The 15,924-nt window shown below is 44.8% G+C and overlaps 3 protein-coding genes across 5 annotated transcripts; 1 reads left to right on the top strand and 2 right to left on the bottom strand.

The window, feature by feature from the left end:
- LOC136462573 (GTPase ERA1, chloroplastic-like) lies at positions 1 to 5,044 on the top strand. The gene is made up of 10 exons (XM_066461665.1): positions 1 to 167; positions 2,030 to 2,208; positions 2,464 to 2,609; positions 2,721 to 2,861; positions 2,947 to 3,060; positions 3,137 to 3,261; positions 4,280 to 4,379; positions 4,474 to 4,575; positions 4,776 to 4,856; positions 4,982 to 5,044. Exons 1-10 carry the CDS (start codon positions 1 to 3, stop codon positions 5,042 to 5,044), a joined length of 1,218 nt encoding a protein of 405 aa, XP_066317762.1.
- Positions 5,045 to 6,722: 1,678 nt separating this feature from the next.
- Positions 6,723 to 9,824, bottom strand: LOC136462572 (uncharacterized). 3 transcript variants are annotated; one of them, XM_066461662.1, is made up of 6 exons: positions 9,530 to 9,824; positions 8,568 to 8,710; positions 7,799 to 7,947; positions 7,530 to 7,680; positions 7,272 to 7,431; positions 6,723 to 7,164 (listed from the first exon to the last, which is right to left on the bottom strand). In XM_066461662.1, the coding sequence occupies exons 1-6, from the start codon at positions 9,540 to 9,542 to the stop codon at positions 7,064 to 7,066; spliced, it is 717 nt and encodes a 238-aa protein (XP_066317759.1). In that variant the 5' UTR covers positions 9,543 to 9,824; the 3' UTR covers positions 6,723 to 7,063. The 3 variants fall into 3 exon arrangements, with proteins under 3 accessions (XP_066317759.1, XP_066317760.1, XP_066317761.1); XM_066461663.1 differs by having other exon boundaries at positions 7,799 to 7,949; positions 8,582 to 8,710; XM_066461664.1 differs by having other exon boundaries at positions 7,799 to 7,949; positions 8,585 to 8,710; positions 9,530 to 9,823.
- A 633-nt stretch (positions 9,825 to 10,457) lies between these two features.
- LOC136462571 (protein ACCUMULATION AND REPLICATION OF CHLOROPLASTS 6, chloroplastic-like) lies at positions 10,458 to 15,654 on the bottom strand. Its single transcript, XM_066461661.1, has 7 exons — positions 15,286 to 15,654; positions 13,788 to 14,018; positions 13,453 to 13,677; positions 12,666 to 12,926; positions 11,696 to 12,560; positions 11,318 to 11,451; positions 10,458 to 11,019 (listed from the first exon to the last, which is right to left on the bottom strand). The coding sequence occupies exons 1-7, from the start codon at positions 15,562 to 15,564 to the stop codon at positions 10,726 to 10,728; spliced, it is 2,289 nt and encodes a 762-aa protein (XP_066317758.1). The 5' UTR covers positions 15,565 to 15,654; the 3' UTR covers positions 10,458 to 10,725.
- Between the last annotated feature and the right edge of the window lie 270 nt (positions 15,655 to 15,924).

Below are 15,924 nucleotides of genomic sequence, written 5' to 3'. Positions count from 1 at the left end.
ATGGAGCTTGGCCTCATGCTCCAGCTCGTCGTGCCGCCGTGTCTCTCCCGTAGAGCTGTTGCCCTTCCATCGGATTTCATTTCCCCGTGTGTGCTTCGACGAAGACGCATCCGCGCCACGAGACTGAAGAAGCATGGAGTTGGGGCTATGTGCAATGCGGTTATGACATATTTGATTTTTTTTTATTTTTAACACATTTTTAAAATATTTTTTTAAAACTAATACTATTTATGTGTTTTTTTTCAAAACTAACACTTTTGGACGCGTCTGTTTGCACGGCGTGGCTAATTCCCGCTGCCGTGCTATGCATGGAGGCATGGCAGGGGCAGTCAACGGCTGCGGCGACCGCTGACGTGGCAGGTCTGACGCGCCACCTGTCACGGCGCGGTGGGGCTACCCCTTGTACCCGGTCTCGCTTCCCTTTCTCTGTCTCACTCGGCCCATTTGAACCGGTTGGAGAGAGGAGCCGCGCCCTGAGCCGCCCTACGCCCGCCACAGCTCCACCGTGCCACGCGTGCCCTCCCGCCACGCCGTGCCACCACACCACGCCACGCCCGTCCGCCACGCCCGCCGCGACCCCAACCGCCGCGCCCCTCGCCGTGTGCCAGTCCTCCCTGACTCCATCTCCATCTTCCCCAGTCTCGTTGCCTCCCTTACTGTCGTCGCTACCCCTCCATCTCCCCACTGTCGTGCGCCGCCCCTCCATCTCTCCGCACTGTCTCGAGCCATGAAGGACATTGCTGCGCTGCCCATCGTCGTCCTCCAGAAAGGGGATTGCCGCCGCCCTCCAGAAGTAGGCCGCTACCGGCCGGCCTTTGCCGCCAGCGGCCTTCTCCTTTGCATTGGTGGATTGTGGTGATCCATAATCTTTGTCGATGTAATGCTCTTCTGCATCTCTGTCATTTTTTTTGCTAGGGTTAGGATTCAAATTTAGTTTGACTGGATAGAGATTTATATAATTAGTTAGCAAAGATATTTAGTGAAGTTAGTAAATATAAGTTATGTATAGTTTTGCAGTGAGCTAGATATATATAGTTAATAAAGTTATTTAGTATAGTAAGTACAGTTAGGGACATAGAGGTTAGGAGAGATGGGGGTATCTTTGCTAGACGCGTCGGGGTATAATTCTCGAGGACGACCCCGTTTTCGTCAAAACTTCTCCCGATACATTTCTTGCATCTAACAAAACGGTTGTAATTTAACAAACAAAAATAAAAACATTACAAATTAATGTCAATGAGAACCATTTGCATTACAACAAATAAAATATAACCTACACTTTAGTGCAAACTCTATCTTAGATGCAAACATGAAAACTATATAAAAACTATATTTTGGTCAGTAAAAAATAAAATTTGGTACATCAACAGTGTGTCCATATATTTATTCACGTATAAAAGTTGAGATGCAAACTTAAACAAGCAAAATTCATATAAAAATTGACCTTAGAATACATGGTAATCATAATTCTAACTAACCAATTAACATTAACATTGACAATAATAATCCTAATCCTTCAATCCAACGTTCGAACGAACTCATATTTTTCTCCATACCCTAACTGCTCATTCAAATTCTTCGATCCACCGTGAAGGCTGAGGAGGAGCTTCGGGGAAGGTAGAGAGAGGGCCGACAAGGGAGGGAATTTCGGCGGCCGACCGTGGGGGAGCCGGGAGGCAATGGCGTGGCGGTGCGGGCTGGGAGGCGCGGCGGCGGGGGCTGGGCGACACAGAGGCGGCTGCTGTGCAGCGCGGAGTGAAACAAAGAGCGAGGAAAGGGACTGGGCCGTGGGCCTCTATTTGGCTCAGCCACGTCCTGACGGGTGGCGTGGCAAGGCCTACCACGTCAGCGACCAGCGGGGCGGGACGTTGCCACGTATACACCTCTGCCACACTGCCATGCATGGCACGTCAGAGTTGTTTCGTCGCGCCCTTGAAATAGGCGCGGTCAAAAGTGTTACTTTCGTAGAAAAAAGAGTGTTAGAATTACGAATAGTTTAAAAAAAAGTGTTAAAAATAAAAAAAATCACATATTCCGGAGTGGAACAGGAGATGGTGGAAGAACAAGTGGAGGAGGAGGAGGTTGGACCGGCGGTGAGCACAAGGCCGCGCCTGGAGCTCATCGAGAAGCCGGACCGGAGCCTGGCGCTGCTGGATGAGTACGAGTCGGAGGAATTGGGCACCTCTCTTTGCGCCAATCACCGCAGCGGTTAGGTTTGCTTCTCACTTCTGTGCTTGCTTTCTGCGTTTGAAATTAGTCGGGTTTAGTGTATTGATTAAGCTTAGGAATTGAGGTCGTGCGCTTAGTTCTAAACTTTATTAACAAAATTTCGTCCTAGTTCGTAAATAAAGTAAAACCACGGAGCTTGCAAAGTTGCAATGCGCAGAGCATTTTTTGTCAAAATGCCAGGAAGGAAATTCATCCTCATTGAATGATTGGCGTACTGATACGGTGTCTCCTCAGGGTATGTTGCTGTACTGGGGAAGCCAAATGTTGGCAAGAGCACCATTATAAACCAAATGGTTGGTCAGAAACTTTCGATCGTAACAGATAAACTGCAAACGACAAGACATCGCATTCTTGGTATATGTTCTGAACCAGAGTACCAGGTATCAGAATTTAGTTCAGTTCAATGCAAACGAAGGTCCTCGCAAGTTTCTGGTCCCATTTATCATCAAGGGGATCATGCTGCTTAATCTGAGTTATCATTTAGTTTGCAGATTATACTTTATGACACTCCTGGTGTTATTAAAAAGGAGATGCATAAGCTGGACAGTATGATGATGAAGAATGTTAGGAGCGCTATTGGCAGTGCTGACTGTGTGCTTGTTGTTGCTGATGCTTGCAAAGCACCTGAAAAGGTAAGGTATTGCCAGCAGTATGAAAGAAAGTATAAATCCATCCTGACATTCAACCAATTTACCTTACATCTTGCAGAGCTTTTAGATTGATGAAATGCTTGAAGAAGGTGTGGGAAACAAAGAGGTTGGACTTCCTGTACTGCTGGTATTGAACAAGAAAGATCTCATAAAACCAGGAGAAATTGCAAAGAAACTTGAGGTACGAACCTGATACAATTGTTGAAAGATGTTTCCCTGTTTTATTGGTTTTGATTTCTGGACGATCCTTTTGACAGTGGTACCAAAAATTTACTAATGTTGATGACATTATACCAATAAGTGCCAAATTTGGTAATGGGGTGGATGATATCAAGGAGTGGATATTGTCAAAGCTCCCTCTGGGTCCTGCTTACTACCCAAGGTATCAGCAAAGATCATTCATATTTTTCTAATGGCATCTTGTAACCCCCAGCCCGGGAAGACGGCTAAGATCCACTCTACACGTTGAATGGACCACACCTGCTAATTAACTCTCTTGCGCTTTCATCCTCGCTTCGCGCAAAAGGTTTGAACTGGAGTTAACAACCTCCAAGGCTCAGGCTTTTAAGTAACTCTGTAGCTACGGGACTTTAGTCCCATACCGGAACCTGAGGGGAAACCGAACTAACTTAAAAGCCTGAGCCTGGGAGAGAATTAACTCCGGTTCGAACTTTTTGCACGAAGCGAGAACGAAAGCGCAAGAGAGTTAATTAGCAGGTGTGGTTTATTCAACGTGTAGAGTGGATCTTAGCCGTCTTCCCGAGCTGAGGCGTTACACATCTCCCCTGTGCTTTGTTTACCTTTAAATGTCATTGTCTGTCCTCGTATATTATAAACAGAGATAGTCAGGCTCAGACGCTCAGAACATTTTAGTAAATATTTTTGTCTGTGTGGTAAAGAGTGTGCTCCTGAATATCATTATAGTTGAACTTGATGTGCCCATTCCAATGTTGAATCCGACAAATCTTGTGTAAATCTTAGTTTGATGGATGGAGGCATTGGCAAATCATCTTTTTGCAGATAGCATAGTAGTTTGTCTTTTTCCAGTATTGGTGAACTGAACAGCGTGAACTTGAAACCGCTAATGTATGAACTAGCACGAAATGATTACTATTTTCCTGCTAGGCTGCTACAAATCAGTTGCGAAGAAATATTTTCTCGAAAGCCAGAGATTAGGAACTTTCCCGACATATTTTTACTTCGTCTATATGATGCTAAATAATATGTTTACACCCTTTTAGTACATTGTTATCACCCGCTTTGTTGCTCTGTGATTTCTCTCTTAAACGAGCATATGCTATGTAATATGATTCCTCAGTTGGACCCTTTTTTTTTTGTTAGATGCTGTACCACATGAGATGATTTGAGATTAACAGAGCACGTGGTTCACCATGTTTCAGGATATTAGCTAGTGAACACCCAGAGAGATTTTTTGTTGGTGAAATAGTGAGGGAAAAGATTTTTGTTCAATACAGGCAGGAAATTCCTTATTCATGCCAGGTATATCTTCTGGTGTTTTCCCTAACAGCTTGATGCAACATATTCTCCATCTTGATATTCTTTATTTCTAATATGTCATTTTTTTTTGTGACAGGTTAATGTTGTCAGTTACAAAAGTAGGCCTAGTGCCAAGGACTTCATTCAAGTTGAGATACTTGTTGAGAAAGAATCACAAAGAAGCATTATACTAGGAAAGGTAAAAAAGTTTAGAATACCATAATTATACATGATGTGGGCTGGAAATTTAAAAATACATACATGAGATAGAAATTAGAATTTTTTTCAATCTAAGATTAAATCTATTATAAAAAAGGAAATAGGCCATGAATTCCCCCCGGTCCCCGGTCTGTGTTGTCTAATAGCAAAATATTCCCTTAACATGTCTGATCGATGCAGGATGGCAAAGCCATAAAGATGTTGGCAACCGCATCAAGGCTTGACATTGAGGATTTCCTACAAAAGAAAGTCTACCTTGAGGTTACATCTTCTTCACTTGTTATGTGGTTGCTGTGGACTTTGCCATCTCCTGCTGCACTGCGACTATCGTGGAGAAGTTTCTGTCTAACACTAACAGTAATGCGTGACACTCCTTCCTTGTACAGATAGAGGTCAAAGTGAAGGAGAACTGGCGGCAACACGAGCGACTTCTGAAGCGGTATGGCTAGGGCGGCGAGATTCAAGCACTGTGACTATGACAGATGCGCTATCACTACGGCCAAGGAGGAGAGGGGGCAGCAGGACCACTACGGCCAGGACGCCAGTGTCAGAGACATCGGCCCTTACAAGAGCCTCGTCAGGTTCACCTCCAACTCCTTTGACCTCACAGCCTCACAGGCTTCTCAGCCTCGACCCTGCTAACCAAGCTGAGCACTGCAGCATGTGGACTTGCGGCCTCCGAATCAGGACCAGAAGCTGGCACTGTGGCTCAGCTCAACGTCTACAACCCTGCATCATGCATGTACTTCTGTGTCTGTCTCCTTCAATTCATCTGCACTACAAATACTTGTTCAGTTTCAGTCAGAGATTCCTTTTGTGTCCATTTCGACTAATGCAGTAGTTGAATGCCATAACTGTATTTCACATGAAGGGGATTCTGCAGCATGGTTTGCCCTTAAACTCGAATAAACAGATTGTACCATTTCTTATTCAAGTAGTGTTTAAATCCAGGGAGCAAAGGTTAGGGACGTCGGTGTCACATCGGGGTGTTACGTGAGAGTGTTCGGATAGTAATAATAAAACAAATTACAGAAGTCATCAGTAATCCGCGAGACGAATTTATTAAGCTTAATTAATCCGACAGTAGCACACGTTACAGTAGCACCGCATTGTCAAATCATGGACTAATTAGGTTTAAAAAATTCGTCTCGCAAATTAGTCGCAATCTGTGCAATTAGTTATTTTTTAGTATATATTTAATACTTAATGCATGTGTCCAAACATCCGATGTGATAGAGAGTAAACTTTAGGGGAAGGAACTAAACAAGGCCTTAGTTACATTCAACCCAATGTGTAAAATAAATTATATTCAACTATTAGATAAAATGGTCTTAAATAAAATATTGAATGCTGATAGTAGACACTTGATCCTAAACAAAGCACAATTCCAATATTCGAATCTCCTGGTATGTCATTGTCCTTATGCGCCAAGTTTTTTTCCTTCCTGCACAGAAAAGGGAAAAAAATTGCAATGAGATTTAGTGCTGGAATTAGGCAGCAAGAAAGAGTGCAATTGTACTGAGAATTTTCAGGCCTACCCACTCCAAGATCTTCAATTTGGTTTAGTTCGCCAAAGAATGGACGGTATAACTTTTATTCGAGATTTTCCTGTGACACGGAATTGAATAAGTTGTATGGCTATATGGAAACATAATCTATACCAATATGTAGAAAATGAGAACTATTCCTGCTGCATCGCCTATAAAACGGACATTGCTGAAGCTGTAGAGCTCCTTGTTGATGGGGATGGCTGCAAGAGCCGACAATTTGGTATTTTCCTTGAGGGTGGACTGTAATTTCTATCTTTGATATGCTTCACAACATCTGATTCAAAACCTTCCAGATATCTAATTCTCTATTGGGGCCAAACCCCTAGCTAAATCTGCTAGGCCCTCCTGGAGTCTCTCTCTCCCCTCTTTTCTTCTCCCTTTGTTTCCAAATTTGTCTTACCTTCCATTAGTGAGTTCGAGCGTCCAGCCAGGCAGCCAGCAACAATCAGATGCAGCCAAGCAATTCGAAATTCACAAACTGGGGCAGCTGGAGTGGTTACAAATTCACAATAACTGGGGCAGTTGGAGTGGTTAGACACAATCTCCAAAAACAACGGACAGTCATACAACTCGAAACAAACACAAGCGAGACACCCTCCAGGGATTACTTGCATGACTCACGCAGTAACCTGAGAGTACAAGGTACTATAGTACAGTTGGCAAAAAATAAATATGCAAACTTAAAAGAGAAAACAAAAGGTTGAAGGATAAGAAAACACCTGTGGATCCAGACCACAAGTGCTCTTATTATCCTGCAGAGTCAAAAATCATCCTCAAATAGATAGTGCATGCTCCATGCAATAGTTTCCTGTGTCCAGGAGTCTATGGAATGCCAGCTATGCCGCAAACTCTAGTGATATATAATCTCTGCTTGCCAAAGGTATACATGATGGAAACCTACTCTCCCTCCCAGCCAAATCACATGAAGTCGTACTCGTCCGGATCATCATAGCCACCACCCCGTCCGGGGATGAAGTCATCGTCTCCTTTCTCGATGTGGAGTTGCTTCTTTTTCGCTCCTGCCAAAGAATTCCATTCAGTATCAACACCAGTGATCATGATGGTTACTAGATCTGGCTACAAAACATGAACACCTAGAGGTTCCTTGACAGTTGAAGCTCGTTACCTTGTTTCTTTTTGCCTGCTGCAGCCTCTTTCTCAGCCTTGATCTTCTCGTTAGCAATTGCTGTCACGGAGGAAGATATTTCTTTCGCGTCCGCACCTTTCAGCGATGTCATGGAAAGTCTCATTACATTCTTAAGGAGAGACATGTAGTGAAAGCTTTTCTGCAAATGCAAACATGAAACCAACAAGGTCAGATATATCCTGCCGAAAAAGGGTGCAAAACCCGAGACATGCAGTGTTGACAATGCTATTAACATACGTCATAGGGGCGTAGTTTATTTGCAATAAGCTCCGCGTATTCCGCAAAGTCACTCTCAGACTTCGGGATAAAAGTATCTAGTGACTTTTGTTCACCGCCTTTCTTTGCAAAAAGTTCTGTGGTTGACTTGAAGTCAGCTTCTTCCACAAGCCTGTAGCAAATAAACATTGTAACCATGCAAAAACCAGAGCTTCTTCCACCAGCAGCATCACATGGTTAAATTTGGATGCAAAGTACCAAAAATAACAGGCCATAAAAGCTCCATATACCTTTGTTGGTGAATTTTCTCTGAAGTGGGACTAAGAGGGGGCTCATCTGGTTCTTCAGCACTTGTTGATGCTTGCTGTTTTCCCTTTTTAGCAGGAGCCTTAGTGCTAGGTTTCGCCGCGGCCTTTTCCACAGGCGCTGGCTTTGGTTTCTACAGGATGCAGTAAAACAAAATGACAGACAGCGTTCAATCAGTGACAATTCAATATTATTAACTTATATAAGTGGTTGGCATCCACAAACAATCATGCTACTGATAGTATGATGCTCATTATTTTGCAAATCAACACCAGAAATAATCACAATGGCTTACAATCACTGAATAACATTTCTTTGGATGTTTATTTTTTAATGAGAAACAACATTTTACTGGGAAATTACATTGCATAATTCAAGCCCTTGAGGATAACTGTTTGAGCTATTCAACTGCTCATATAATCAGCTAATTGAATGTTAGTATGCAAACAGAATGGTAGTGAACAAGAAATCACACCTACACTGCAAAGATGAAAGCATATAGAACCGAGCATATGCATCAAATATCTCCAAACAATTATTTCCAACAACTAAGCAGTGGAAAAATAATAATTATTGACTAATGTTATCAGCATGCAGGCAATCGTGCTTATAACTGTCGCAACTACATAAAAATAGAATTGTGATGTAAATAAAGAAGAGTGAATTTACTATTGCCTACATTAACAAAGAACCAAAGTTAAATAAAAGGATTTGTGTGATGCATCTATTAACAAATCATATATTTTCATTTACCTCCTCCTCCTCCTCCTCCTCCTCCTCCTCCTCTTCTTCCCATGATTCTTTTACATCATCTTCTTCAACATCTTCATCAGCCCACTGCTTTTTAAGTGGCTCGACTTTCACAACAGGAGCAACTGGCTGGAAATCTTCAGAATCTGAAATGCAGTGTCGATTAGTTTCCATAACACACTAACAATGCGTATGAAAGTGCCATAATAAACCAACATTAGAACATGATACCTAAATTTAATAAACTAACATAATTGCACAAAGCAACCCTGGGGAGTTTGTCACTGTATACTCGCTTCCTCTAAAAGCAAGGTTGAATAAGGACATTGCAAAATTAATCAGGCATGAAAAGGCGCCTAACACAGCAGTCAGCAGGAGCCTATAAGCGGTAATTACTTTAGATATCATGTTAATCCAATCAGAGCACTTGTCAAAAATACAGGCAAAGACTTTGGGAAAAGGATTACTGATTCACAATGGAGATCACTTTAACTAGCAGGAACAGATGCCAGAATCTTTAGCATTGGACACGGAACATCAAAACAACTGTTATTCCATGACGCTATTCTTAGTTGAAAAGCTAAATTAGACCTATACAAGAGATGCATATGACTAGATATATCCATGTCACTATGTCAGTACTACACACAAAACATCCCAAACCCATGACCATTTGCCTAAAACGGAACGGATATTACCGCAGCTCACAAACAAATCCTAGAAACCATAATCCCAAAAACTAAGCCCAAGCAACCAGACCTAAACGGCATAAGCCTGACGAAATATCGTGCGTGCCTTGGGTCCGTGGACTCCCTACTCTAGATTCGGAACCCGTAGTGGGACGGTGCGAAGCGAGGGCCCCATCACGAACGGCGCATCAGAACACCGAACTACTCGCGTCGGGGAAGCACCGGCGCACAGATCGGGGAGTCCAAAGAGAGGGAGAGGGAGAAGGAGGCGCTCACCCCAGTCCTCCATCGTGGCTCCTGACGGTCTCGAGATCCGATCGCTTCGTCAGTGTCGGCGGCAACGACGGCGGCTGCGGGGCGCCCGGCGCGCGGAGGGCCGGCGGTGGCTAGGGTTTCCGCGGCCCTGGCGGCGGCGGCGGCGGCAGCACGGGAGGGGAGGGCGGAAGCTTCTCGAGGGTTGTGGAACGGGAAGGGGAACCGAACAGATGAGTCGAGCCGAGTCGCGCTCTGCTGTGCTCTGTGCTGGCTGCCGCTTTGGCTTTGCTCTGTCACGCGGCCTGGTGGAGCCTGGAGCGTTTCCCTTCTGAGAATTCTGATCGCCCATTGGACGGCCACGATCTCCCATGATATAGGCCTTCGCACACGAAGGCGAGGCGGAAACGAACCCCCATTTTTTCCCTTCTTTTTTTTTAAAAAAATAAAAAATAAAATCCGAGACGAAGTCGAAACGGAGCCTATTACAAGATAAAAATAAAAAATATTGCAGACTTATCTTAGAAAAAAAAAACTTCGAGGCAGATATCTCATTTTCGTACCAATACAATGAGCATACACGACCCATAAGCGAACTTTTCGCAAAAGTTGAGATGCGGTAAGCAGTGACCTTTTTGTCTAAAAGTCACGACAGCTGATGTGGTAAGCGGACATTTCTTTTGTTATGTCTAGATGCGCATGTATTCATTTCAATCTATGTGTATTAAAGTGGACTGAGGTGGATACATATACATCCAAACAAGGCCTAAGCGGTCTTTTAAATGGTCTGATGTAGCAGTGACCTTATTCAAAGGCCTGTTCGTTTCGTCGTAAACGATCATAGATTATTTACTGCTAGCTGGTTTAATGTGAGAGAAAAATACTATTCTAGATTATAATCCGATCGTATATGAGCAAACGAACAGGCTCTTGTCTGATGCAGTGATGTGGTAAGCAGTGATGCACTGCAGCCTTCATTAGGATCTATTGTTTCAGAGGATCTGACCTAGCAATAGTAAATACCAAATTATCTATCAATAATACAAACTAGATGACAAATTCTCGGAACTCATCACTAATCAACCTAACCAAGCTCTCCCTAGGAGAGAAAAGAGCCTGTGCTCACACTGTTTATTTACATATACATTGCAAAAAGAAAGGGAAAGAAAAGAACGAATGGGAATGATCTACCGCTACTCCTGCTCTGCTGCACAACCGTTCTACGACTTGAGGACTGCTCCTTCGGTGATCCTCCACCCTCCGGACTTCGAGTAGGTCATCTCGTACCGAGCAGTGTACTTCGTGTCATAGGCGTCGTTATTCTTAGGGTCTGCTACGTCGGTAAGTTGGCCCACCTCCTCGATCGTCGCCTCCACGGTTGCCCGTTGACCGTCCATGGAGACGGTGATGCTGTCGATTGTCACATCGGAGAGTGTGTATTCCCAGAACCAACCGTGACGCTCAATCTCTGCCGCTCGGTCCGTCCATACGTTTAGCATGTTGCCATCGAGGATCTGTTGGAGGATGAATTGGAAACAATATCATTGGCACTCGCAAAGAACTATACAGTGGCACTGGATTAATACAAGGACAGGTTAAATAAGAAGGCTTCACCATTTGAATGTTCAAAGCCAAAATAGCAAAGTGGTTGCTGCATTTATCTCATATTCTCGTATGACTAGAATTCTTGAATGTAATAGCATAACTTCTAAGACTACATCCAACGTGTCTCTAGCAACATATGTAGGGGATTGTTTGGGACAGACCAACAAATTACTAGCTAGCTATGAAGATCAAATTTTTGGACCTCACCTCCTGCAATGCCGTGACAGTGTGTTCTGGCCCCAAAGCCTTGGACTTGATACTTTGCCACTTGCGAACAATATCTTCAGCCAACTTTGCATCCATTCTAGGAATGTCTAGTGGCTCTTCATCTGCTGCTGGACCTTCAACAAACAATGATGGAAGGATTAATTTTCCTGCCAGACGTTTAGACAGTTGATAAATAATATAGTTTCTATAAGCCTTTGATGCATGCGCTTCTATGTACATAACATATAGAAATAGGAAGTATTATGGTCCTGGACACAATTTATGTGGAATATTTGGTACGCAGCTTTACCAGAAACATCAACCAAAACCCAGTGACTTGAAGAAAGTAATGCTATTTGATACTACAAGTTTACTCACCATCAACGGAGTCAGCAACTGCCACAGTCGCATACTCGCTCCTAAGAGCAGGAAGTGACTTCTTACGAGGCAAGCATTTCAGACCTATTACTGCAAATAGTGCAAACAGTGCACCAGCAGAGATAATCTTCAAAGCAGCATTTCTGGAATCGTGGATAGCGTCTCCAGCAACACTTTCTTGGGCAAGTTTTTCAAGAGATTTCTCAAGATCATCACTTGGGGTATCCTTGCCTGATCTGTCTAGCTGCTCTATCAATGGGAAAACCTTGCTGAAAGCTTGAAGAGCACTTGATTTTACCGTACCAAGCGCAGCAGTAGCTTGAGCACCAAGTTTTGCTATAGCAGCAGCTGCGGCCAAATGAGAAGCCCCACCACCTTCCATCCTTTCTAAGTAGCTTAAAACTTTTGGGTCGTCATAATAGTCTCCCAGTCTGAACTGCATCCCTCGAGTATCTCTGCTCCTTGGGAAAACCTCGGAGAGAAGCCAAGTCTCCAAAAGCTTGCAAAGCCCTGGAAGAAGATCATTCTCTTCATCGATGCTAGAGTTATTCACCACAAACTCAATAATTTTGGGGTCCCTATATGGTGAGGGCTCATTATCAATTCCAAGCCACATTCTGCAATTGCTGATATCTCCCACCAGTAAGGAGCAGAGTGCCCGTTCTAATGCAAGGTTCATCTCATTTTCATAAGGATATTGAGAACCTATATTGAACTTCTGAAGTTGTTCGAAGAGGTCATCTGCCATCATAATGAATTGTGGCCTTTTACTTGCAATTGCTTGAGCAATATGGGCAAGTGCCACACTATAGATTTCAAACCATTCAGGTGGTATGCTATTCGGTGTTTTAGAGAAGAAATCCATCTGAGATATATAACATAAAATGAGCGAGGAGTTCTAAACATTGTGTTCAAGTAAAATGGACAGACTACAGCATGCTGCTGCTCATTAAACTTGATAGACACAAACCTGCTCGGCTGATGTCATCTGCAAAAAAGCCTCATTCATGAAGGCCTCACGAGAAAATCCTCCTCCAACAGTAGCAATACCACCTCGGCCAACACTCCACAATATGTTTCTTGCACCTTGCAGACCTTCTTGGCGTTTATTTTTATGTTTTTCATCAGTAGGAAGAGCAAGAAGCTCCAATACACAGCGAGGTGTAATCTCCTCCAAAGTTTCATCAATCTGTTCAAGCAGTTCAGGTGCAAGATTGCTTGCACCATCCTCCTAAAGTAAAATGTTTCCGTTAGTATTGCTTCCCAAGATATCTCTCTAATCAAGAAAGAACCTACAAACTGATCTTCACACACTGATCTAATAACAAGTGAAAAGAAACTGATAGCTAAGAATGCAGCAGTGGCTAACAGCTTGATGCCAGATTAGTTTTACAGTGTAATGGGATAAGGGCTGTGCCATGATGTAGCTAATGGTTTCAAGCTTTTGAAAACTGACATTGATGCAAGGCCTATAGGAGTATAGGCTCTAAAGTACAGTAAGACGTACTGTTGCAACTGATGCTTAACCCCAAAAGGGACTTTGTTTACCAAAGAAAACAAGTGGTAATCAGTATCAACAGCAAGCAGTTAGATAAAACCTGGAGCACGCTGATCTACAACATATGGTATATACAGTGGTAACAGAAGACATATTTCATCCCTAACAGTGAACATGTCACATTGAGATTAATAGACAACTGTGTGTACACAGCCACCTTAAGACATTGGATCTGCAACCTTAAAACAAATCAGTTCACCTGCAGGAGCTTGAGCGCCCTCTCGAGCACCTCACAACAGCAGATTACATCTGGAGGGCTTGCTGCCATAGCATCCCTTGATAGGTCCACATAAGCCAATGCCATTGCTAGCACCACATCCTGCTTGAACCGCTTAGGTGGACGGTCCTGAAGCAACTGCTCTCCAGTTGCTAGCACCAGTTGTGCCTCCCCAGCCTCCTGAAGCACACACAGAACACCTGAAACCTGCTTGGCAAGTTACCGAAGAGAAGCAGCAACCAGTTACATGCCAGCGTTTAAAAATTCTAGAGGAAACAGAGAGCATTGTTTGCACGTTTGCTGTCCTATAGCCTCACCTTATCCCAGGCAACATCCATGGTGAGTGCCGCATCACGGTCCTCGGAAAGCGCACGATCGTACTCGGTACGGGAACTCTGGTTTGTGAGAGTATCATGGGCAATCTGCAGCATTTGGCGACGCCCAACGAGAGCTTCTGTGCTGTAGCCGTACTGAGGTGGCTTGGCTATCCGCGACTCGAACGCCCTCCGAATGCCATCGCATAGGAAATGTGGCTCCGCCCCAAGAATCTGAGCATAGCGACACCAGCAGATTATTTTCGCAAAATCAAACATGCAGGTTGCAGGTTATGTTTATTCCGTCCATTGGAAGACAACAATGCAACTCTCTACAGAAGACTGTCTATTCTGTATTAAATAGGGTGCAATGTAGGTTGCCAGATAGGATGGATTTGAAACCCAAATAACTAAGGGCCTGTTTGGTAGAGCTCCGGCTCCGGTCAAAACAGCTTCAGGAGCTGAAGCACTTTTTGTGAACCGTTTGGTTAAACAGCTTCTCTTGACAGATAAAAGGATGAAATGACGATGATACCCTTTTCTTTTTTTCTTTTCTATTTCCCTTTATTTTATTTTGCTCTCTCTTTCCTTTATTTTATTTTCTCCTCCCTTATCTCTTACTATTTCTCTCTCCTCATCCCAACCACGCGTCGCTGGTTCTCTTCCATCACTGTTCGCTGGCCAAAATCCGCAAGCTCTGCAGCCTCGGGTGTCGTCTCGGCCACAGGTCGTGGCCGCACCTCCGCACCGTCCTTGCCGGCCCTCTCCTGCGCCTCCGCGCATGCGCCGGCAGCGGTGGCCACGTCCCCGCGCGACCCCTGGCGGCCGTCTTCTCCACGCCCGTCTCCTCCGCGACCGGTGGCCGCGGCCGTCTTCTCTGCGCCCGGTGGCCGTCTTCGTCCGCGCCCGTCGTCTTCAGGTGCGCCCACGCCTACACCCGGGGCAAATCCGCCCAGGACCCACACATCTGGGAGGAGCCGGGCAAAGCTCGATTTTTTTGGCTCCAACCGACGGCGCTGGCATGTGAGAGCGCGAAATACGGAGATCCTCCGTCGGAGCTGGTCGGTTTCTGGCCGTTTGGCAGAGGGAGCCGAAAAACTGCTCCAGGAGCTGCCTCAGAATCCATACCAAACGGCCCCTAACATTGATACTAGTCCACCTCCACCAGACATACAGAAAGCAGTGAAGAATGCAATTTTTCACGAGACTCGTGTGCTCGAAAGCCTAGCAAAAAACCTTGAAAACGGAATAACGAAACCAAATTCTAAGGTTCAGCTTGTCTAGAAGACTAGAACTTTGGAACACGGTATCATACCCGGCTAAAAAGCTTATAACCTACAAAACGAACCTGGACACGGGATAATCAAGCCGCGGATGCTGAAATGCAGCGTTTCTACAGAGCAGTATTCCCCCCTGCTACTGCTAACAAGGCTCCTCCATTTTGTCCCCACTATCAAAGTATCAATCGAACGATTACCCACGAGTGGACTCACGGCCTGACCTTGTAGAAGTCGACCGGGAGAGGCAAGGCGCGGTCGGCGGCGTCGGGGAAGAGCGGGACGAACGGGGACGAGGAGGGGGCCGCGGCCGGCGGGTCGGCGGCGGCGGTGGCGGCGGGGAGGAGGTGGAAGTCGGCGAAGAGGCGGTCGGCCCAGCGGCTGGCGGCGCGGCAGGCGGAGGGGCCAGGCGGTGGCGGCCTGTGGCGCCTGCGGAGGGGCGGCTGGGAGAAGGCGAGCGGCGCGGAGTTGGGCCGGGCCAGGAGGCTGTGGACGCCCTCCATTGCCGGCGGAGGCGGCGAGATTGTGAGCGATGGGTGAGATTATGCACAGGACCTGCCACACTCGTACTAGGTCGTGTAGTGTTAGTGTAAACTCCCCCCCAGTCCCATAAACTGACAAATATTTTTATCTTATAACCAAGTATATATAAGAGTATATATTAATATTTAATATTTATGCTACACAATTGATATCACTAGATGATAAATCGTTGAATATATTTTTATTTTCATAACAAATTTACTTGAAGATACAAATGTTGTTGTATTCTTTATAAACCTAGTCAAACTAAAATAACTTGACAAGCACAAATCCTATAGCGAGACCGAGGAGTGTGAGTACACATTAGCGGTCACTTATTT

Source organism: Miscanthus floridulus, chromosome 7 (assembly GCF_019320115.1).
Source record: "Miscanthus floridulus cultivar M001 chromosome 7, ASM1932011v1, whole genome shotgun sequence".
NCBI lineage: Eukaryota > Viridiplantae > Streptophyta > Magnoliopsida > Poales > Poaceae > Miscanthus > Miscanthus floridulus.
This window is presented reverse-complemented; position numbering and strand designations above follow the sequence as displayed.